Below are 24,781 nucleotides of genomic sequence, written 5' to 3' on the forward strand. Positions count from 1 at the left end.
GTGGCATCTGTCCAGTTGCAGGGAGATGTACATATCACAAATCATCAGACCCTTATATAGAGCAGAGAAAATCACCCCCCACTTTTTCAGTTCCAGCTGAGAGAGAGGGACACAGTGAGGAAAATTTGCATTTCTCGTCTCTGTTCCATCTGTATTTAAAAAAGAAAAATACTATTTCTTTCCAGAGCACTGCTCCAGCATCACTGAGTAGAAACAAATTCCCTCTTGGGAAAGCATAATTGAAAAGTACTGGAAAGAGAAATGTGTTGAGACAGATGTGTTCTTGAATGGATCAAGCATTTTTCTTTGAATAATCCAGTGGAACTTGCAGTTGTGCACAGAGATTCTCGTGGCTAATGGGTAGGTGGCTGGTGGGTTTTGTAGGCTCAGTCTGGAATGATGGACATTTGAAAGGCACTGTTATGTTACACTTTGGTCCCTGCTACTGCCCTTAATTTTGACTTAGTAAAACTCTTCCGTTTTCATACATAAGTAGGTGCTAGATTAAGTGGTTGGCTAATCAGCAGCTTTGTTCCAGGAACAAAACCATGGTCTGTTTCAGCACTTTTACTGTTCTGTGTGCTGCTCATGGCAGCCATTGCAAACCTTTTTGGGTCTGTCTGCCAAATTTATTGTAAAGATCCTGGTGTTTGGTGCCAACCCTAATCTCTCTTGGTGCCAAACTTGGCTCCAGCAGCGGTAGCACTACATTGTAAGTCTTGTGCAACAGTTGCATTACATCATGATGGAAGGAGGAAAAGGGATTTTAAAAATTCCAGTTGTTCAAATGCAGTAATCACAGGAGCAGAGGAAACAAGATGGAAAACAAAACTCCTGCAGTTCAAATGTCAGTGTCCCTCTCTACTTTGGTACGTCATTGGAGGCCTGTTTAGTATCATAAAAATTACACTTTAAGGAAGTGTTTTTCTTTATCAGGTCAGACTTTGCAAAGTAAAATAAGGACACTTGTGTGAATAATACTATGCTGGTGCATTTGTCATCTGGTATTTTCACTTCTATGCTGCCCTGTAGCAGTGACCAAATGGCAGGATCTCTTCCAAGGTGCTCCATATAACCCTTCCTTCTTTGATAATATCATCTGGTCACCCCAGTAAAAATCCCTTCCTTCTGTCTTGAAAATAAACCTGATGGTAGCAGCTTTGGGATCTTGGGTCCATGTTAGCTTACACCTGGGCTTAAAGAGAAAGCATCAGCCTATTGTGATACCAAAACTCTTAGGAAATCAGAACTCAACCAACCTGAACCTACGAAGTGAATCAGTCTGTCCCATTTGTTATTTCTATGCTGCTATTTTAGCCTCATTTACAAATATCCACAGAAACAAATCATTAATGGAATAAAACCCTAGGAAACATCATGTGAACATTTGCTCTGAGTAAACTCTTTCTCCCAGTGGCTGTTTCTGCACTATGAATTGGCATGAGTGACAAATCAGCATGCAGTTACTTCTCAAGCACTGCTTTTCATTAGTTGTCTTTTTTCCTCCTAACATTCCCAAGATATGCAGCAATTAGATTGTTACTTTGTTCACCACTGTTGTACTGTAGCTCTTTAAAATTAGAAGCCTGCTCCACTTCACTTAACTTTTATCTACCATCATCAGCCTTAGTTCAGAATATCCCTTTTTAATCTTTCAGTTAGTGATAAAGGAACAAAAAAAATTCCAACCTTTTGTTCCTGATGATGAAATAATCAACTCTCACTACAGAAATAATACTTACCAGCAGAGTAACTCCTACTCAGTTCACACAGATTCTTGAAGACCTTAACCTAAACAGTGACTTTTTCATGTGTTTTTAAAAGCATAGGATGAGCTCAGTGCTGTAAAAATGCGTATGTGGTATGCATATGTAGTTGCCAGTAATGGCAGCACAAACCTTTCTGCGTTTGTATGGGTAGATAAAAAACTACCACTTGCACATGGAGGTACTGAAGTTCCAGTAGTCAAGAACTGCTGCTGTTCAGAACTGCTCGCTCTGAAGTTAACTAAACCTTTAACAGCTCTGTAATAGGGAATGGGCAAGGGAGATGTGCTGTATATAGCAAATGAATTACTATTGGAGCTGGAAGTGAAAACCTTTGACTTCCTGACTGTAGCCTCTAGAAAGCATTTCCTTCTTCAGATAAATTATTTGAGATCAATAATCATTATTAATGACCACACTTGATTTTTATTTTATTTAGAGTTAGAAGTGGGGGGGGTAAAGATGGCTTTAATTATGTGAGTGAACAAGAGGAGGGCAGGATAACTTGAAGTTCAGGTGAGTGATAGCCTCTCTTCCAAGACCACCCTCTGCTCTCTTCAAACAATGAGAAAGGATTGTGACTAAGTGAATGTTAGAAGTTTATAAATCTGGTTTATTTAACCACAATATATACTAAATCCAGACTGGTAACCTAACCTACTTCAAATCAAAACAGGGAAAGTGTATTGGAGTACAGTTGGGCTTCCTAATCCAGGAACAAATCAGCTCTACATTCAAGCCATGCACTCAGAAAGCAGTGGTAATGAACAAGCACTTGTATTCATAGTACTCTTCATAGCAATTGCAGTAGTGTTGTACAAGCTTTGCCTACAGTATTTATGAAGAAGAGTATATAACGCAGGATCAAAATGAGAGGAACAGCTCTTCCCACATTATTAGGTTTAACTAGTATGAAGATTATCCAGACAGAAATCCACTGTTGATCACAAATAGTCTAAACTTTGTGAAATGGTATTTCCATAAACCTTAGCACCAATGAAGCAATTTTATTCGGAAGTCCCATAAGTATATGTCCCCGTCATTCCTGTTTTATCGATAAGGAGAGCAAGGCAGAAAGGTTGAGGGATGGCTTTTCCTAGTGGGAGCACACGGGCCTCTTGACTTTGGTATTAAACATGCTGTCCCAGTTTTGCAGAAGCAGGACAAGAGAGTCCTTCCCACCCATGGTATTGAGCCTCAGTGAATCCATCATCCTAGCAGCAAACTGCCTTTGGACCAGGCAGAGCAACTTGGGTCCCACTGCTGCCACAGACGTGCTTAATCAGCAGTTACTTGGGAATCACAAGTTCTGATTTAGTGATGCTTTAATTAAGACCACAGCAAGGAAAATCCGAAATTAAAAAGCCCTAACCCAAAAATCTGTCAAGCAAGGAGAAGCAACTGGGGAAGCCAACTTTGGTGGGGGTATTATAGTTTTTGTTTTCCTCATTTGTAGTGATGGACTACCATAATGACCTGGTTGGGACTTTGCTTGAATTCCAGACTAAGATCAAGTCAAAGCAGTACAGGGTTTTCAGACACATTGTTACATTATATTATATTATACTTCCTGTTTCTTAAGGAAGTGTCTTCAGTTTTAGAGAGACCACAAACTGTCACATTTCCTCCTGGTAGGTTGGGCATCAGTTGCATGTAAGACAACAAACCCAGCATTTGTGTTTTCCCTCATGAAGACACTTTACAAATAGAGGAAACTGTACTAAAGAGATGACATTTGTTGCTTCTGGATCCTTGAGAATGATCTTTGGCTTATTCCTGCAGACAGATGAGGGGTGGAAGGGGAGAAGAAGAGAGTCCCAGTCAAAGAAAGATGCTTTCAACCATCTACATGTACAACAGACCTTCCTCTTTTCTGTCTTCTCTGGTCAGAGAAAGTCTGACTTGAGGGATTTAACCAAGGAAAGGGTACGTCATTCTCACTCCAGCCTCACCTGTACAGTTATGCTAGATATTTCCCTCACATCCAAGGTCCTTTTACTAACGTATATTTCATAGTTCTTTTCCCATAGCTCTTTTTGAATTATTACTCCCTGAATGCTGCTCCTTTACAGGCTGAGAATAGAGGCGCTGACACAGGCCTGTTATAAAGGGGCAGGCTTACCTTTCTCACTGGGTTGTTGCAGTCATTGCAGGGCTCTGAGATTTTTAAGAAGTAAATCAAAAGGGTGAAGAAATTCTCATAGTCTGGGAATGGAGAGCTTTTGGACCAAAAATGAGTGAGAGAACATGCCCTGAAGGACAGCGCTCGTGCCTCACAACCTTCTTGGCTGTCTCATGTTCTGGATTGTCGTTATTCAGCGGCATGGGTATTGATACTGTAATGGTGTAACAGACTTCACCTAAGGATTTCAGAGCACTTTCCAGCCCCTAAAACCAGCTTAATTGGCAGGTTAGACTGTCCCATTTTATAGAGGCCTTAATGTAGTCCTGAGAAACTTGCCTAATCAGTTGGTGACAGAGCTTGGGAGCAAAACTGGAGCTGCAATCCTCAGTTGTCTCCTTCAGCACCTACACATGATGTAGCTGTGAAAGTAAATATGACTGGCAAAGATATCCAGGCCAGTACAAACTGTGGGTTAATGCATGCTTGGCTCATACCCTGTTTAGCACACTCCATGTCTCCTAACTGTCCATGAAATGATGCTTTTGTGGGACAGTGTTTGGCATCATCTTCCCTGTGGACAATTTGGATGCAAATGTGCTTAAGGCGTACAAGCGCGTTTTTCTAAAATCTCCTGCTGTTGATGCAGTGTTGGTAGCAGTGCTGTCTGACATGGTCCAGTCACAGGGGATGAAACTAAGTGCTTTCCACATTAAAGAACTTGGTAGAAGCTGCTTTGTTTTACTTCAACGTAAACTGCAGTCATAGGGAAAATTAATCTATTGTACCAGTTGATTCTTCACATAAACAGAAGAGGAACACTTATCCTGTAGTCTCTGTAAGGAAGGAGCACAAAGATCACAAAGCACAGTGGAGGCACAGAGGACTTGCCAGAGGATCAGCTGAGCTACCAGGGGCATGGTGGGAAGAAAACTCCAGGTCTGAGCCTCAGACCTAGGCTTGTTCTTCTTTTTGTCTGGGCAGAACTGATTTGTTCTAGCAATGTCCTGTGTGGGGACTGTTCCCATGTGAGCACCACTCTTTCCTGCACACAATTACCTGTGCGTTTTACGAGCATTATCTCTCAAACATTGTGGGCGAGTATTTTCTAGCACATTCATTTTTCTGTAGGAAGTTCATGCGTGATGCATTGCTACCCTTTGAATAGGGAGTTGTTCTTTAGGATCTGGTTGGTATAAATGTTTATGGGCAACCATGCACATTTAAATCTACAACAATGTGGAGCCATCCATCTGTCGAGAAAGACAGTTGCTCCTCTCCACAAGGTAAAGCCATCCTGCACTATACTTCCTGGAAAATATTTCACTTTGGCACTTGTTTCAGCTAATGGCCAACTTTCACTGTGGAAGGAGTTACTTTATTTGTTTTCTTTAGGTTTTCTTCTTCATGGAGGTTATTATTCAAGAATAGTAAATTACTTAGTTTCTCAGAGCTTCTTTTTCTATAAATTTCAAAGCTAGATGAAATCACTGACTTTACATAAGAGGAACATGCTAGAAGACAAAACACATTCTTGCACACTCCTGTACAGAACCCAGGTGATTTCAGCACGAGTATCTAAGTTATAAGCTGCTACTTCCTCATTCCAAATCTGATTGTTTTTCTTAAACCATATTTTTGTGATTGACATTACAGTGAGTTTTTAGCCTTTGTGATTCTGAAGAGAAGGGATAAAAAACATAATTCTTCAGACTGGAGATACCTGGGTAGTGACAAAGAAGTCTCATGGGCCTGACGCTACAGGACCCGGTTAGGGAAGCCTCTGTAGGCAGTTGTTCTGTGTTTTGGGCCATGATTCTGCAGCTGGAACTGCCAGAGTGGTTTTCTGCAGTTACATGTAGCCCTGGTGTGCTTGAGGAATATGAATGGGAAGAGGTGTAAGGGAATTAAAAAGCTTATGAATTTCAAAGAGAAATATAGAAACTGAAAGAGATACATGTACATCTGTGTGTATGCATGTATATCTATACACATACAAATTTAGCTTTCAAATGACTGTAGGCTATAAGCTTGTAGTGTTTCTTTACCTACTTACTTTGTACTGATTGTCCACAGTAAGACAGCTCAATAATTCTATTCTTTGGCAAATAATAAGGTCTTCTGCAAATGTTGCTCTATGTAGCATTTCTTATTTTGACTTATTCTAAGTGAAATCTCAGTGTTGAATTTCAAAAAACAGGGACTCAAATTATATACTGTATTTCCTGGTTAGGCTGCCAGATTGAAAGAGTGTGTGAACCCTATCATGAGCTTCCTTTGAATTTTCAAAGCTACCTTTTCAGCCTGTGCCTTCATAACAAACAGTGAAGGTAGCTTGGCTTGTTTGTTTTTATGTGTACTGAATCCCCTTTACCTTGGGCTGCTCAAGCAGAAAACGCCACTGCTTCCCTTAGTCTATCTTCCTTCAATCTCTTCCCCTGTTAATTGCAGGGGGATGAATCAGAGCCCAGGCCAGCCTCCCTCTTTCTTAGTATTGCTCTGTCTGCAGCATGGGGGTAAAGGAAGGAGCACCTGGAGAAGTGAGTAATGAAGCCTTGCTAGGAGGAGTAGGAAGAACATTCACTTGTATGAAGACAGCCTGCTCTTTTAAATCAACAGCTCTGGGACAAGAAAGAAACTGTGTGTTTAAAAAAAAAATTTAAAAATCATTGACAAGCAGTCTAGAATAGCAGGTGATGGAGCCTGGTGAAGCAAGCCAATGCTTCTGGAAATTCAGGATTCTGGAAACAAGACATGCAATTATTGTTTTGCCAGCCCCAAGCGCTCAGAAATCTGAAGGCAGGTTTTCCTCAAAAAAGACAAAATACATGGAGTTGACTCAAAAAAATGCATGAGACAGGGTTTTTCATCTGTTTTTTACTGTCTGGTCTATGGGTTAGAGCAAGACAGAAAATTTCCAGTGAAAGTAGAATTTTGATCAGAAAGACTGTCTCATTTAAAAGAAAACAAAATAAAATCCATGTGGGGAAGGGTTTTAGAGCTGTTGAAATACTTTGGGTATTTTTAAACAATAGTGGTTTCTGAAGTGTGACAGAAATGGTCTATTTCATTATTTTCTCAGTTATTTTTCTTAAACTTGTTTAGAATTAACACATTTTAAAAAGAAAAAAGGAATTTGAAAATCTTAGTAAACCCAGTTTTTTTTTTTTTATGTGAATTGGGTTATTTTAGATATACAGACTCAATATGAAAATGTAAGGGCTGTTTTGCTTTGTGACAAGCTTTCCATTTGACTACTTGACTTAACGAACCTATTTGTGATCTATGTCTTAAGTGCTTGTGCTCTTATTTCAAGTTTTGGGGATGGTTGCTTTTTTGTTGGAGTTCTTTTGTTTAAACTGAAGCACTATGTGTATGTCTATTTTACTTTGTTAGCGTTGTAGTTTTTCCAGTGCTGGACTAAAAAAAAAGATGAATGTTTCAGAAGACCCACAATAAGATGTAAAATCTCTGGGACAGTATGTACACAGGGAACTGAGCTCAAGACCGCTGTCTTCTGGCCAGGGAGGGCTTGGATGTTCCTGCATGCTCCATGCACTGCCTCTGCCCAGCTTTCTTTCAGCCACACAAAGGCACTGCTCAGATGGGGCTTTCTCCCCAGCTCTTTCAGAAACAAGTGGCATTCTGCTTCAGTTGAAATGAAGATTATTTTCATCCCGCTGTGGGCTGAGTTTAGGCAGTGCACCACCCAGCTCCTTTCTCTTGCCTACTTATTTTTTCTCCTCTCTAGTACTTGCCTGAATCTTATCAGCAGTCGCAGGAAAGCTTAACTCTGTGTCTGTCATCTGGAGCAGCCTCACTACCACCTCAGTTTAATTTCTAGTTTCAATCTGATGTGCTTTGTCCCTTGTCTGTCTGTCACATAACTTTTCTCTTGTTCCTCTTGGTTTAATCATTAGCCTGAGATACTATGTGGTGAAGAGTAACGCAACTGTGTACCTCCACCCCGAGGTGCTGTACAAGCCGTACTACTATGAGTCCTCTTACTTTTGTGTCTGGAACAGGCTGGGCAATGATAAATCCAGACAAGTACTGCAGCTTCTATCGTCGCACTACGTCAGCAAAAGGCAGCTCTCAGGAATATAAACAGCCTGAGGCTTGCCGCCCTGCAGGTCACCTTGGAAGGATATCTTGTCATCGTGGCTGTACTGTCAGTCTTGTACATGAGCATTTATGCCAGCTCAGGTTTAACTTTATGCCTGTTCAGGCCTTTCCTGCTTACATCTATCAGATGTACTTTTGGATGAGCCAAGATTCTTCATAAAAGAGAAAACAGCATTGTGGTTTTCACCTGCTGAAGCATTTTTGAGTTCTTGAAATGGAAAGAACAAAGGATCTATTATAGATGGAGAGAAAACATCCTAACAGTGTGGGGAGGAATGTACTGACAGAGGAAATGAAATTGCTTTCCTCTGCCTTTGAAATGTGTGGATAAAAGTAGCCAAAATCTTCAGTATGGGAGATACACTATTATTATACCACCTGGAAGGTGGCCACAAGACAAGGTCATTTTTTCTGCTTATGAATGAAGTACTTTTTTGTGCAGGAGCAGAGTGAAATGTGGAGTATAATTTTGCAACCAGCTAGTTCTGGCAAAGCTGCCATGCTTCCCAAGGAGTTAAAACAGTTGAAGGCTTAATTCCAAATGAAAATTAATGAGACAGAGCAGGTGCTTTTGAAAACTTTACCCATGTGGAAAAAAATTACGCTAAATCTTGTGTTTCCTAGGAATGAAGGAAAGACAAAATTTTTAGGATTGGGTGTTTGTTTTCTTTGTATCAGAGACTGAAAAACCTGTCTTACCGCTTTTTTGCCGTTACTGTTCAGTAGTTCACTGCTGAAACTAAGTGGGAAATCAGATTTTCTTCTTTCTTAGGATGAGTAGCACTGGAATCATAAAGCTGCAGATCTCTACATACTAATCTGCACTATTTTTTTGAGAAGAATAAATGTGAAAGTAGTTGATCAAGTAACTAAAAACAGATAAAGTCATGGAAGCAAGACAAAAATGTTACTCTTGCAATTAGGCTGCAGTTCATTTAGGCTGCAGTTTCTGTCTCTGCTCCTCCCCTTCCCAGCAAAGCCAGCAGCAGACTTGGCTTGTACCCCTCCTGCCTAGGGCTCTGTGTTGGCATATGCATGTGTTTAGAAAGATCTAGTGGTTTAAGCTTTGTGCTTGGCCTCTAGCCAGATAAGAGTAAAAATTCTTGAGAAGATCATCACATGGAGTTGTTGCAGGGAGAGTAATTTCTAGATTTGCCTCTTCCTTCATGGGAATGCAGTCCCTCTTTGCAATTTCTTACTCCCTGAAAGTGTTTTGTCTTTCCCATTGTAGGATCTGGCAGGCTTTTCTCAAGGGCAGGAGTCCTATCTTCAGTTTCTCACCTGCTTCATTCTGCAGAGCTCCTAACTAATCGGTTCCTCCACTGATGGCAGATACAGTGCTCATCCTGTTTATTTTCCACAAGTATGCCATCTTTCCCCCCCCCACTCTATACTGTCTTCTGCTTCTGGTATGTCCTTTCTGAACTCTACCATCAACATGCTGTTACTCAACCACTCCTGCAGGCTGCTGTCATTGCAGGGCAAATGCTCTGCTCTTCCGTGCACATTCTCCCTGAAACCTCTTCATCACTTGGCAATTGAGTTTACCCTGGTACTACTTACTACCCCGGTGTCTTATTTACTGAAAGTGTCCTGGAAGTTCTCCTTTGAATGTTTGTTCTGCTTCATGTAGTTGAATGTATTGAAGCCAGAATGCTGTCTTCTTACCCCAGGAATGAGTGAAATATTCAGGCTCCCAGGAACAAGCCTGCTGCTTCCACAGTGAGGATGGAAATGCCTGTGGTCCTGAGATGATGCCTTTAGTGTGTTGTGGAGAGGATGTTTAAAACAGGTTAAAGCAGGCTGAGAGATGCTTTAAATTATGCCCGGGTAGCAGAGGTCCAGGCTTTGGAAGGAGTCTCCTTCCTCTCTTGCTGATGCCTTCTGGCTGTGCTGAGCAGAGCTGTAGTGTGGTTGCATCTGCCCACGATGCCATGGTGGTTTCCTGCTTCATCCTTTCAAAATACTGTCCCTGAAGTTCTCATCACCATTGGTATCCAGAGCACCTTATTGTCTCAGTCGGCCCGCTGCATCCTGCTTTGGCATTGCACTTACATCCATCTTTGAGCATTTTGCTGGAGAGAAATGCAATTGTTAAGTAGATTGATGTTCAGCATACCTTTGAGAGTTTCAAATTGGGGTCTGGAATCACTGCCTTCAGAACATCATTGTAAAAGAAAATGTGATTTGCAGGTTACCCCAACACCTTTAATTTGTTGAATTTGGCATTCCTAGCTTCAGAATGACTGAAAAGTAGTTTTTTCTTTTTTTTCCTTCCTAAGCATTAGTCAAGAGAAAAGTTTCTGTTCTTGGCAGAGATTTTTGTGGACCAACTTTCAGGGCAAAATATTGGGTTTTGAGTAGGGATTCTAATGGAAAAGCTGAGTACCAAATTCACACAAGGCTCTTCTTAATTACAGAAGCCAAAAGCTCTTCCAGATGTCTGTCAGCCCAACATGCTAGATGCTGCCATCACTGGTTTTAATAAAAGCTCATATTCAGCAAACTTTTTATTACTGATTTACTGTACATTACTTAAGCCAGAAAATGTTTTTGCTCTGAAAAGAAAGCAAACAGACCTGATATTTTCATCATTTGCACTCCAGCATGTCATTTACGGTGTTAAATACCATCCCAGTTCTGTTATTTTACTGGAGATTTTCTGTAGATTTCCATTGTTAAAACTGGGCTTTCAGAAACTCCTGTGAAGAAGTACAGAGCAAGAAATGCACACAAACAAATCAGTAAATGGTGCATGCAAAACAGGCAAAGCCACTAACACCACAAGCACATACATGACATGCACTAGACAGGCATTTCTGTGAGAAGTTACCTGTTTGTACCTGCAGTTAATATGTACCTTAAAGAAAAATGGAAGCTGGAAAAAAAAAAAGCCAGGAAAATGTTATAGAACAAATACAGGGAAGTGTGATGTGACAAAGTGAACAGAACAAAACCAGTAGGAAAATCATCAGTCAGAGAGTAGCTAATGAAATCTCTGAATGATGATGTAATTAAAGTACATTAATCATTATAAAAGATCATTTCCCTTTAAACATCTGCTCCCATTCACTTGGCAACAGTCTGGCTAGTGTCATGAATGATGGGGTTTTGGATTATGCTGAAGGGCATGTGTTATCTGAGAAACAGTGTAGAGCATCCCCAGCTTCACAGGTTCTGGGACAGGACTGCTCTTCCTCAATTCAGGTATAGCATTAAGGAAATAAAGGGGAAAAAAATCAGATATTGCTTACAGTAAAAAGGAAACCCCACTATAAAAGTGAACCCTGCCTTCCCAGCCAGGCAGACAGAATGTAATTGGGTGCCACTGGATTCAAATAAAGTATTTCCTCTGGGAAAAGAGACCCTGCTCAACCTGCTGCTTTGAAGAGAATCTTAGGAGCTATAGTTGCTTGTCTTCATGATCCGTGGCAGCCTAGCTGAGCCAGTGAAAGAGTGAGATTAGCCATTTCAGGAAAAAAAATCTGTTTTTCCTCTGGCATAAGCAAAGTGTGCAGAAGGGCCGTGATGATCCCTCACTGCCTGACAGCCTGTGGCTCTGAGGCATCAGCCTGCCTACCCTGTGCCCAAGATTGCCGGTGAAGCGGGTGCACATATGCTTCAATGGTGCCTGCAGGTACCAGCTTGGAGCATGTGATTTATTGTTCTCTGCTTCCTAAAGCTGATAAAGTCATACAGTGGTATTTAAACAGAAAATCAAAACGAACATCTTTGCTTCTCCCAGAAGCCCAGAGATCAGTATTTGAGAAGCCCAGTGTCAAGATTTCAGGTTTATGTGTTGTTGTCTTTAACTTCATGATGTTTTAGGAGTGCTATGGATTGCTACCTTTGTAGTCCAGCTCAGATAGGTCCCAGTCCACAAACAGTGTGTACCAGATGCCTCCACAGGTAGAGCGTTCAGCAGAAAGGGGAGCCCGTGTAGGCTGCAGGAACGTGCTTTGGATCCACTCACCACCGATCTGCTCCGATCTCACCTCCGATCTGCTCTTGCCCAGGCACTGCTGTCCAAGAGCACAGTTACGCTTTTTCGTAATAGCCCGGATTAGCCCCAGTAGCATCCAGGGAATTGAAGTAAGGACATACTCTGTGTGTCTGCAGACAGCAAAGAAGCACATATCTATGCACTTAATGCCAAATTTTATATCCATCCAGTACTTCTGTGGAAAGCAAGCAGCTCCGTTTCTTTGGAACTCACTTCTGAAAGATGTATAGCTGGAGTTACACATGTATTGAAAATCAAGGTATTTGAATGAATGAACCTGTCCATGTTACACATAGGGTATGAAATAAGGATTTAGTCATTCTCTTTCCTGAGCTGTTTCTGCAATGCAGAGGTCGTAAGCTTTCATTATAGCATAGGTTGTGCACACACAGTTATATTTTTTCTTTGGAGATTCAAGTCCTATATATTGTTCATTTGAAATATTTGGTTAAATTAGATGAGGTTATTTATGTGAAAGGGACTGTCCTTGTATCGCTGCCACCTAATGATCAGGACATTGTAGATAAGTGCCTGGTTTAGGTGTCCCCTCGACTGATCTATCAGCAGTCCTAACATTGTAAGACTAGATAATGCTGTTAACTGCCCTCAGCTTCATTTTCAGCCTGTAGTAGTCTGTTCTGGAAGCTCACTGGACACTGGTGTGTATGTTCTCACTCTAATAGCATATGAGAGATCAGGAAATTCAGTTTTTGTACAGCAAAATCCAGGAAGAAGGAGAAATCATTAATCAGATGAGTGTAATCTCCAAGGGAACGAGTGCTGCATTTTAATTCAGCATTTCCCTTTGATGAAAACTTTAGTGAATGTTATTACGTGGAATTCATATGAAGCTTGGGTTTAGGTAATCAGCTTTAATATTTATACTCTTAGGGAAAAAAAAAAAGGAGAATCATTAGTAAGCATGCATAATTAATGAATAAATTATATTTTTCCTTTGTTTTCCTTCAGGTATAAGGAAATGCTAGATCTAGTGATATCACCCAGCCTGACTGTAAATAGAGAGTGCCCTGACAGACTGAAGCTTAACCTTTCCAACATTTATGCCACGGCTCCAGATGACATAGAAGGTAGGCTGCCTCTTCCACTGACTTTACTGGCTTTAACAAAACATGTATGTGTATGTAACCCAAGGGAAGTGGCTACATGCAAGGCCTCTGCTTCTGACAGTTAGTTCTACAGCATAGTGAGCAGCTGAGATTTTGGAGTAATTTTTTTGTAGACACTCCAGTTGTGGCTGAATCCTTTATTACGGCGATGGTTTGAATTCAAAGGGAATTGGAATATCTTATATGTAGATAATTATCTGTGCATAGTAGGTGTATATGTATATGTACACATGCATGTATATGTTTGTTCCACTGGAATAATTGCAGATATAAAACATACTTTGTGTAGGGCGTTTTTCGGACCCCTTGAGCCCCAGTAATAGTGTAAACGTGAGCCCTGGGCTTGTGTGGCTGTGTTGCTGCTGTTGAGGTGGGGGGACTCCCAGGCCCAACATTGTATTGTAAAGCCAGGAAACCTTTTGCCAAAGCATCTCTGTGCCCCAGTTTGCATTGTTCTGAGATCATTGCTATCATCTCCAAACGGTCAGCCCTGCTGGCGTCTGCTCTGAAGTTTCACATTTGGCAGGTACCAAGGACAAATTCTTTCAGTGGCTGAGGCTCTGATGGAAATTTATCTGCTCTTCTCCTCCTCCCCCCACATCCCCCAACTCCATCATACTGTTCAAGTGAAGGAAACAGAAGAATGTTAAATCTGCTAAAAAAATTATTGGCAAGTGATGCAGCTGAACTAGTTCTTGCTAGTACAATCCCAGCTATTGTTTGCTGCGGTCAGGATCTGTCAGCCTTCCTGTTAGAGGGGAGTTAGGAAAAGGCACTGGCTATTATGTTTTAGTAGTATGTTTAACCCTTCATTTCTAGGCTCTTAGAAGCCAAGGAGGTGTTTGCTTGCATGTTTGCTGAGGCATTAGAAACTGCGTGATTAAATCACGTACATCGTGAGCTGCCTATTTACAAAAGCAGTCAAAGGGATAACAATCTAAAGGAAACATCCTTTTAAATCTTCATGTTTGGAGAAAAGATTAGAGCTAGAAATGATTTTTGAATTCAGCATTTTGTAAACTTCTTGGTGCAGGAACTATTCATTATTATTATACAATATAAATAAGAGCTAATATAGACAGTTAACCTAAGAGCTAACATAAGAGTTGTACTGTTAGACACCAGTTTGCTAGTGGCAGCTCAGGCTGATGTGTTTCTTACAGAAGTATTAAGGTTATTTTTCTGCAGGATGATCCCTTGTGCTTCCAAGATTAAGCTCTTTCCCTTGAAAATACTTCTTGTTAATTTGAAGAACAGGAAAATACTTGCATGTTTATCAAGTCTTAGACTGACAGAGCTTTTAATGCAATAAATGCACACAAGTGTATGCTCTTTATTGCACATATAATTTTAATTTTACTGAGTCTGGTAGCAATACTTATTTATGTAGATGTGTGGCCTGCTCATTTTATGGCTGCTTATCATGAGATATACAGTTATCTCAATATAATTGTCAAGTGCACATTCTGCCTGTAGTCCTACACTTTTGGTTGTTTTGGGTGTTTTGGGTGCACGTGTCAGTTCAACTTGCCTTTTTCTGGCAATGGCAGTACCATATTGCATATTCCATGCAGTAAATTCCCACTTGGCATTCTTGGCAAACGTATTTACTCTTTCAAAATAAAAAAGTTTGAAGATTTTTTTAAATTTCAAAATAAAAAGTTTCTAAAGAGAAACGAAACTTATGCTCAACCTGTCTTTTCTGCCTCCTTTCAAATGTAAAAGGCATGAATGAAACTAAAAAAGTATATGTTTTCATTATATTTCTGTTTGGTAATGAGGATCAGTAACAGAATGGTATAGGTTTTCTTTTCTCAATCTAAAAATCTAATTTTCCATAACTGTTCTCTTTCAGGTAAGTCAAAGCGAATTTTTCATAGTGACTTTGAAGGGGAGTCAGGTAAGTGCAGCTTTGGATTTAAAAACAGTCTTTTCCTCTATATCTGTGTGTAAAAGAATATGTACGTTTGTATAACACTATCTTTTTTCAGATTTTATTTTTTATCTTTTTTTAAAATAAGCCTGCCTGCCCATTGCTTGGGAAATAGGTTACTGTTACCCACATTTCATGGGGAGAGGAACTAAGGCAGGGTTGGTGGTAGGTTTTATTTTTCCAAGCTCTTTCAGGGTTGTAAGAGTGTGAAGAAGGAGTGAGTCCTTATGGTTCTGTTTCTATCAGTGCTTAGGGTGATTCTGATAGTGATAAGGGCTGTGCAGGTTTCATTGTCCCTCCCCTGGCACACTGTCCTACCTGAGCTATCCTTTGCAAAGGGATTTGTGCAGACATCAGGTAAGTATATGCTGGGGGACCCTGGAGGAAAACAGAAGAGGATCATAGATGTGATATTTGCCCTTCTGTGGTGTTTTGGGTTGTACACAGCCAAAGGAAGAGCTCTGGCAGAACTGGGGGACAGCTTAGCAGAGGTGGGATCAGAAAGGGCACAAGGATTGAATTTGTTGTGGAGGAGGGTACAAAGAGTGGAATATGGCACAGGAAAGCACTTGCAAGTGCTTGCAGTTTTGAATTCAGATATTTTTATTTTAGTCAATTAAGCCTAAATTGATCTCTAAATAAAGGTGGTGGCACATTTTTCTTCAGTAGTGTTCTAGGACACAACTGTTCGGTACATTGGAAAGCATCCTGTACGTGTAATTGGTGCAATACATTTCCTACTGGTTCAGTATTTTGACTGCTGGCAGGTTAAGGTAGGTGATAGAGTAAAAAGAATTACACTGTTGTGTTTTTAATATTTATTTTGATTTGATATATTTTAATAACCTTAAAGAAAGTGAGTCATGGTCTAGGAGAGTACAAAAAAACCCTAAAAGGGCAAAAAGTGCAGTAAGCTTAAATCACTTCGGTAATCATAATAGTTGCTTTTGTAGCCTTTAGCATATGAGTCATCCCACCAAAGCCTAGCTTCGTGATTGATATCAGTCCCATGAGAAGAAACTGGTAGTTCAATCAGTCAGTATCACCCTAAGTTAAAAACTAAATCTATATTTGCTGTTAAGTGGAGAATAACTTTGTTACCTACTTCAGTTTATGGAGATTCACTAAAACCAAAGTCTTCTAATTCCTGTATATTTTTCTTAAACCAGCAGTGGTAAAAACAGTGGTGTTGGCTTGGCCACAGAACAAAACATGCTGAAAAACTAAGACCCTTTAATTTTGTTTTCCAGGCAGCAGCAAAGCAGCACCGCAGTGTCCGCTCCATCTGTACTCGACAAAGTGAGTGCTCATACCAAGCGCTCAAACTTCAAAAATGTGTTTTGCTGAACAGCCATTTTGTGCAGACTTCTGTCACCTTAAAAAGCATTTGCCTTAAGCCCATCCACCTGTTCCCCTGCATGTCTCTGGCCCAATGAAGTAACTGCCTCTTAATCTTGTTAGATAGAGTGAAAGAAGGTTTGAGGTATTGTGCAGGGGTACTTCCATACCCCGGGAATCCAAACCTTATCAGTTTAAATATTCTTGTGTTTATGAGTGACCACAGAGGAATATGTTGAAATGTCAGGCACTTGCTTGTTTGGCAAAATCAAAATGAAACATGAAAAATGAGCATTGATTTTACTTACTTTTTTTTTACTAGCACATATTTTGCACTGTCTTGAAGTCCCTGTGCATTTAGCTAGCTTAATCTACTAGCTCATATCAGGAGCTGTATACTGAAACTAACTTTCGCCCCAGTTTAGTCAGTTCTGAGTCCTAAAATATTCACTGTTGTAATTTGAATGTTATTTTATGAAAATATCTAGAAGTGTTCTACGTGTGTTGTAGAAGATCATGTACAGGAACTATTGCCTTAAACTTTCTATTTTCTTGTTCTGAATAGACATTATCCCCATATAGTGACAGTCCCATCTTTCCCAACAATGGCAACGTACGGACAGACTCAGTACAGCACAGGAATCCAGCAGGCTGCTGCCTACACTGCCTATCCTCCTCCAGGGCAGCCCTATGGCATACCCTCCTACAGTGAGTGCTCTGATGTCATGTTACCTTTGAGGACATTGTCCTCTGGCTCTTAAAAAAACGTATTTGAAGTCTTATCTGACTTGATTAAAAATGTTAAGATTATTTTGAACTATCAGCCCTTGGTATCTTGGGTTTTGATCTTACAAGCTAGGTAAGTTTGGACCAGTCTGTAGTAGGATATGAGGCAGCAGGAGAAAGTCAGGTTCAATGGGATGTACCATTTAGGAGTAGTAGCTGGTGAGTGTTCCATGACTCACTGCCAAGACAAAGTCTTTTGCAGTAAATGTGATATTTAGGTAAAGTACACTTTACCTTCCTTGATTGTTCCAGGAGTTTCAATGATAAAAGCTACTTTAAGAGAAACTTTTTGTATATTATTACAGAAGAGCCAAGACACAGGCATGGGTGAAATGGTACAGAGTACTTCAGTTGTGGAAGGTGGTTCCTATGTGAGGGCTGCTTGTTAGCTATAGGTGCAGTAACCATTCCTAATCCCAGTCAGCCTTGTTCCCTGCTTTCCTGCGCAGAGCCTTGCCAGCAGCTGCGAGGAGACAGTGCTGGGCAGGAGCAGCTGGGGGGTTCAGGCAGGGGCCTAATTAAACCAGCACTCCTGACAATGGAATGCCTGGTAAACCAAGTGGTAAGAGTGTACTCAAGCTCTGCATAGAAATAGAAAGTCCTTGAGGGAGCTGGGAAGTACTTACCACTCCTAAAGACCAAGGAGATACTGCTCCTGCTTGGGTACAGCTCTTTAACAGAAAGCTTTGGGCTCATCCTGTGAGTGTTGAGTCTTGTAGCATTAAGATGGCTTCATAGTTCTGTTTCCACTCCTGTTTTCTCCTGTGCTGTTAAACACCTTTTGTTTGCTTGGCAAATACAGTATCTTTTCCCAACAAGAAGTTTTTATACACCATTGACAAGGCCTTTACTGAAAGGAAATTCAATGCAATGCTCTGGAAGCCAGGGAAATGGACTTGGCAGAGCCGAAGCTCTACCAGGATGATGAGAGAATGTTTTGAGACTCTTTCCTGGAGCTACGTATGTGTTTGCATCAGCTGGCTGATTTCCAAGGCAAACTCTGAACAGTTGTCCTGTTAGAGCAGGTGAAAGTAGATCCATTTGCTACTGCCTAGAGTCTTTAGGGCATACATGTGTCAGGCCCATATGCTGCTTATAAATCCTGTGGATGACCTCTTAGCATCCTTGAGCAGTGATTTCCCTCCCCCAGCCCATATACCCTCTCTAAGATACTCAACACAGCGTATGAAAAACTCCACCTGGCTGACAACCAAGAACAATGAAGCAGTATTGTTTTTAGGCACAAAAATAAAACTCGGCCAGTTTCTAGACAAAACAGAACATTGTGTGGAAATTAATTTGGTGCTAAGTTATTTCGCTGTCTGACAACAATTTTTAGACTTCCAAAAAGACCCATTCGTTGAAGATTAATTGTAGCTGGGGTAGGTTGAATGCTCACAAGCAGAGTGCTGATGTCATTGAAAAGCATGGGATGTTATGAAAGGCAGCTTCTCTGCACACACTTGCAAATACCTTCCCTTCCCCAGCAGTAATGGAACCGAATGCTTGCACCATCACTTGTTCATTCACTGTTCAAATAAACTTCCTGCATTTCACAATGCAGCATTGTCATCTTGTTGCTAACTTGTACTCAAATTGCATTGCACCTATTCACACCTAAAGCTAAAAGTGATTTTTATTAGAGAAAACATTCTCTGGGAGAGCTTATTCTGTGCAAATGCAGACTTTGCTTTTAAGATTCATTAAGCTAAAAAACAGCATCTTTGGTGAAAAGCACATGAATTCTACTTGTCTTTTGGCAGGTTTGCCTACAAGTGTTAAAAGATGACAGCAGCCTGGGAAGTGTGTAAATCCAGGACATCAAGAGGGTCTTTGTTTAGTCCCAGCACTCGGGGTGTGCCCAATGGCCATTTTTTGTTTTGTGAAAATAGGTACATACGGGAGGGAAGGATCACGCCCAACCCAAAGGGTTCATAATAAAACACACCTTTCAGCTGTTTATTTTATTAATACAGCTGTACAATCTCAGCAGCATCTCAGAATAAAATATCAACCCCTTTCACTACCAGCAAAGGTTTCATCTTGCAATGTTTAATTCAGCTGTTGCTGTTCCCCCTATAAATTGTCAGTTTAATTGCCTGATTTTAGTAATGAAAAGATTTTTGTGGCTTCAGGGCTTACCTGTTGTTCCTGAACTGTGTATTGTACCTAGTTGAATAGATGATAACCCTCCTCTATAACTTGCCAATAAATATTTTACTATCAAAGCTGAAAATACAATGCAAGTAAAAGATAACTCTGTTGAGAATAGAAGTCTTGAGGTTAATTCGCTGAAGGTCCTTTTGCTTTGTTAGTCATTGCTTGCTTCTGGTAGCTGTTCAGAAAGCTCATGAGTCAATGAGTCTGCTTAATTCTAAAACAAAACTATTTGTTCAGAAATTGTTTTTGAAAACAATATTTTTCATGGTTGTTTACCCATCTTAGCAAAAGTTCATTTGGGTTCATACAGGATGTAGTGACTCAAATATTATTTGTAATGACTCTATGTGACTTATTGAAGAGATCTTCTTGGGTAATGCAGGTAATTAAAAATGAAAGTGTAGGAAAAAGGAGTTTCTTAGGTTAAAATATATCTGAAAAATTAATTCCTAAACTTTCTTCTTCACGCATTTGTATGACAAACACTCATGTTCTGCTCTTGGTTGTTACGGTATGCCCCAAAGGCATTAAAACAGAGGACAGCCTGAGCCATTCTCCAGGACAGAGTGGGTTTCTTAGCTACGGATCCAGCTTCGGTACCCCGACAGCCGGACAAGCACCGTACACGTACCAGATGCATGGTGAGTACAGCTTGTGCCTTGCAGAATGATGCCCTGTAAGAGAGGTCAGAATCCTGTACGCCCACATGAGACGAATTCTTCTTTTGCAATTACAATGAAATACTTAGGTATGGGCACCAGGATAGGGAAGGAGGTAAGTCTTCATAGATCTGTTTTGCTCATCAGAGCATTAGTTATTGGCTTAGGTACTGGATTTAGCATTAGTATACTATAGCAAAATGTCACATATGATCAATATAAGCTTTGCCTTCCTGCAGAAGCTGCGGGGTTTTTTTTTGGGGGGGGGGGGGGGGGGACGGGATGGGACGGGTAATTAATTTGTGACTGTGTGCCTGGGATTGTTGTGTTAGTGTGAATTCCCGGCTTCTGAGTGGGAACAAAACAAAGGTGGTTTTACACTTAATGCTGTCCTGAACACACTGCTCTGTGGTTAAACTGCTGTATATTCTCTCCACTAATTTTTCATTTTAAAAAGCTGATACTTTGATACTAAAAGTATTTTTTTTAATACTGCTACAATGTAACTGATACCTGCAAAGATACATCTGCCTGGTTTAGTTCCCTGAGTACCCATATCATTAATAACCTACATACTACTGAAGAAAGAAGAGCAGAGCTGAAAGCAGCTGTTTTTTCCTCAAGGTTACTGAGCTAGGATTTAGTAAGTTTAGAATAACTGTTTTGTGTCTGTCAGAATAATAATTGATTATAAAATACTCAGTTGGATTCCCTTAAGGCTTCTAGAAGAGTGCCTTGTACTGGTGGTAGCTTTATAACACTTAGTTTTGTTGTACAACCAGGAAGGCCAAAATATACTTTTATTTCTAAAAATAAAACTTAAAAGTTGTTCTCTAGTCATTCCATTTGAGAAGCTGTTTGAAACACCAGCTCTCAGGGAATGGAATGTTGACTTGTCAACTCAAGAAAGTCATGAAAGGGTTTAAATCTGAATTGCCGAGAAGTGTAAAGTAAATGAAAATGGTGGAATTTCATTTTTGTTTCCGTTTAACTTATTTCTAGAATGTTATTTGATTTCTTTGAGCATTTTAGTGCTGTTGGAGAGAAACCTGAACTGCATATGGCACGTTGTCATTATTGAGCTGGTGTTCTATATACTTTTTCCTCCAGTATGTGCACTTTTCCTTTGTGAATTATGTTGAATTTTATTTACATATTTATTTATATTCCTGGGACTTGCTGAGTCATTAAGCATGAATTGGAGGAGGAGCACTAAAATTTGGGTGTAGTCTAAATTCTCTGGGTAATCTGAAGTTAAAACCACCTTGAATGCCTCATGGAACATGCTGGCATTCAACATCTGGGTTGAATGTTGCACCAAAAAACAATCCCCAAGCTATATATAAAAGCTATATATATATATATATCCCCAAGCTATATATATAACCTGTGGTTGGTTTGGGCATTTTTTTTAATCACCTTGAATCCTAGAAGTTTCACCTGTCCTGTTCAGTTTTTGGCTTCTATTCTGCTCCTTAAACTTGTCTTGAGTCTGGCTGTAACACCACTATTGACAAAGTGCTGGCATTTTCTTTTGCTGCCTTGAAAGATTGGTGTATCCTGTCTGGGTTTCTGTTGTTTTTTGTTTCCCCAGAACATGTGCTTTGTGTTAGCTTAGAAGAATCTGAGCTGTTTAAGAAGGCAAATTCTCGACTTAGTTGGGACTGCAGTTTTTAAGATGGCCCCTTCATCCAGTCAAGAGGCTTAGACAAGCAAATTTTGTGCACTTGAAAATGTTACACTTGCAAACAATAGTGACACAATCGTGTGTTGTACCAAAACAGGCTGGGAGGAACTGCATGCATATGTGTGTGAGCATGAATGTGCCCAAGTGCTTTCAGATAGTGTTCCCTAGGGCAATGCTGTGGTATTAGGAGAAATCTAACTTCTTTTCAGATTTTTATGCCAGAAAGATCATTTCAGCCTGTCACTAAGCCTTTAATGCAAAAGAAAATAGAGAAAAAGTTTCTGCAAGTGGCAGGTGCTTACTCCAAGGCAAAGGGAGCAGGAGCAAATGTGTCTTCCTGTTGTAAACAAATATTTCCACCCTTCTTGCTCATGAGAGGAGCAGTCTGAAGCTCCCTGACAGTACGGTTTATTTACCTTGCTGAGTGCTAGTGAAAGGTTTAAGTGAGAAGCCAGGAGCCTTCCTGTGCTGAGTGCTACCGAGGAATGTGTGCTCAGTGCTTTCCCACGCCACAGCACTTGGGGGTGGGAAGGTGATCACTCTTGTCTCCCTAATACAAGCAAGCAGCTCTCTGTGCCACCCAGCTCCAGGGCCATTGAGGCTTTTGCCAAGTTCACATCAGTCCTTTAGGTCACCTCATTGCTGATCCAGGCAGGGACTCTGGGTAATGGGCTAAAGCAGCTGAAAAGGGCAATATTTTATATAATACTTTTATAAAACCAAATTTCAGGGGACTTTAAGAGTCAAGCTCTTAACCCTCACTTCAAGGACAAAATGTTTCTTGCATCACACTGAAAGCGATCTTGAAGAGGGTGACATGCAGGGAATCAGCAAGGAAAGGTATCTCCAGGAGTGTGTGCTGCTCAGTTTTGTGTTTTAAAGTATAAGGAAAACATGATTTTCTTAAGGTAATCTCTGCAAGTATTGTAAGATGGTAATAGCTCAATTATATAAGTGGAGTAACTTTGGACTTGTTTGCCTCCATTGAGAACCAGCTCCCAGAGCAACATAGTGAAGTCATCTGCAAGTGGGCAAGTGGCCAGCCTGTGATTCCTGAGCAGGTTGTGTAGCCTGTGTGATTCCTCCTCATAACTGAGTTACATGGTCCCACCATCAAATAGGCACCCATCATATGTGTGTTACACTGTTCACCAAGGGATAAATGATCTCTTGAGTGACAAATACTTAGTCTTACAGGGCTCTAGGACAAATGTTCTCCTTCAGTAAGTGCCATGTTTCTTTGGTACCAATGCTAACTGTGGCTAGGATACATGTGTCAGGCTGTAGCCTCCCCTCTGTGATGGCTGTTGTCAGTAAAATGGTACTTCAGAAGACAAATTCTGCTCTCTCTTAAGTCATTTCATTTTCAATACAAACACAGATGAGGCAGGTGTGATGTGGTAGCATTTAGCTTTTTCATCTTTAACTCCAATTATCAACTGTACCCCGGTTCTTGAGCAAGAACAGAATCCACTAAAAAGCAAGAATGAGGATAAAACATTCTTTTGGTGATTAAGTGGTAAAGAAAAAAAAAATATTTTACTGTCAGCCAGAAGGGGAAATCTATTTTCATGTTTCCCTAGCATGAGAATAAATAAAATGTGGAAGGGTTTACAAGCCAAATATCTAGTGCAATATGTCACACACACATATAAATACAAAAGATGAGATTGGTGAGTTCCATAGCTCATAAAAAAAAAACCTATATCACAATGGTAGATTGAATTAGTGATTTTAATTGCCATGTAACAGTGGATATGATAGTGTACTGTCAGAGCAACATTCAAATAGACTGAAATCTGGCAGTTAAGGATACTGTAGTTGCTGAGGGTCAGGGAGAATTCTTTGGAATATAAGAAACTTAACATTTAGTGAGCTATGTAAAATACAAAGAGAAAACCCTGCCAGCATGTTAGCTAACATAGAAAACTATGAGCTATGCAGAGAGAGCAATAGAGCAGCCAGCTTATAGAGCATTTCCTGTGGTTGCATGAGCATGTGTTACCCCTTTATTGCACATCAGGCCATCTCTTCTCAGCTTGTCATTAATTCCTAGACAATGCCTTGCTCTTCAGTTATTATTGCTAAAATGACAGCTGGTATGAAACTATGAAGTTGCACAACAGTTAAAGTTGTGGCCAAAGACCACTGTGGATACTGTCGTTGGGCAGGGAAAGATTTGACCACTTTTATTTATATTTTTTTAATATCCAAATCTATCTACCCACAAAATACTTTTTACATTACAAAGGAAAATTTAGTTATGTAACTGGGATAACTTTCCTTTGCCAAGGAATTGCAAAGCAGTATTGAGTTCAGTACAGACAGAAATTTGGGGCCAAAGACCTACGCACTGAAATTCTTTGCTACTGCTGAGCATTTGTTTTCTTTGTAGAGTCCATTCTGATCAGCTGTCAAATAATGAACAGAAAGAAGCATTTATTTGGTGCAACACTGATTTGAAATGGGCTAATTGTATTGCTTATATTTGTGGAATTAATTGTTTATGAATTGTTCGCTTGGTCTAAGACCAAAATCTGAATATTTAATCAATTGAAATGTTTTCTTAGGCTGGAAACATTTTGGTTCTTGTTGATATCTAGATAATCTGGACAATTACTGCTTCCAAGTGATGCCTGAATTTTGATGGCAATTGTGTGCCAGTTTGTGTGTTACGTAGTTAATATGAGGCCATACATATCTATTTGGCATGAATGGTTAGCTCTGCATGCGTGAATTTTGCAAAGGAAGTGGCATGTTTGATTTTAAGCTTAATTCTTTAAGTACCTAGTGATGGAACGTGTGAGAATCTACACTTGAGAAGTATGGATCACACTTTGGCATCCAGATAGTGAATCCATTTGAAGTCCCAGAAGATAAAGGACAGCGAGAGCATGTCCTCAGCAAACTGTCACTCAGATGCCTTAGATTCATAAAATTAAAACCTCAGTAGAAAACGGGTAGTTTCTTTCTAAAGCCTTTGCTTTACAGCTGGTTTGCATTAGTTGCAGTTTTAAAAGTATGGCAGTAAAGCTGTGCTCCACTCTGTGGCGAGTTCAGCAGGGAAAGGCCTCT

The 24,781-nt window shown here is 40.3% G+C and overlaps 1 protein-coding gene across 8 annotated transcripts in view; it reads left to right on the forward strand.

The window, feature by feature from the left end:
- Positions 1-24,781, forward strand: part of EYA2 (EYA transcriptional coactivator and phosphatase 2) — a 166,684-nt gene that overhangs the window by 26,495 nt on the left and 115,408 nt on the right. For 7 of the 8 annotated variants that reach the window (XM_061441575.1, XM_061441571.1, XM_061441572.1 and 4 more), the window contains exons 2-5: positions 12,986-13,104; positions 16,327-16,375; positions 16,980-17,122; positions 19,885-20,001. In XM_061441575.1, coding sequence (XP_061297559.1) covers positions 12,996-13,104; positions 16,327-16,375; positions 16,980-17,122; positions 19,885-20,001 — 418 coding nt within the window. In that variant the 5' untranslated portion in view covers positions 12,986-12,995. Of the gene's footprint in view, positions 1-12,985; positions 13,105-14,998; positions 15,044-16,326; positions 16,376-16,979; positions 17,123-19,884; positions 20,002-24,781 lie in introns of all 8 variants that reach the window. The other variant, XM_061441577.1, reaches the window with a different exon arrangement.

This window comes from Pezoporus flaviventris, unplaced genomic scaffold (genome assembly GCF_033815535.1).
Source record: "Pezoporus flaviventris isolate CSIRO_AGI_PZ_B2104156 unplaced genomic scaffold, CSIRO_AGI_Pfla_v1 ptg000213l, whole genome shotgun sequence".
NCBI classification, from domain to species: domain Eukaryota; kingdom Metazoa; phylum Chordata; class Aves; order Psittaciformes; family Psittacidae; genus Pezoporus; species Pezoporus flaviventris.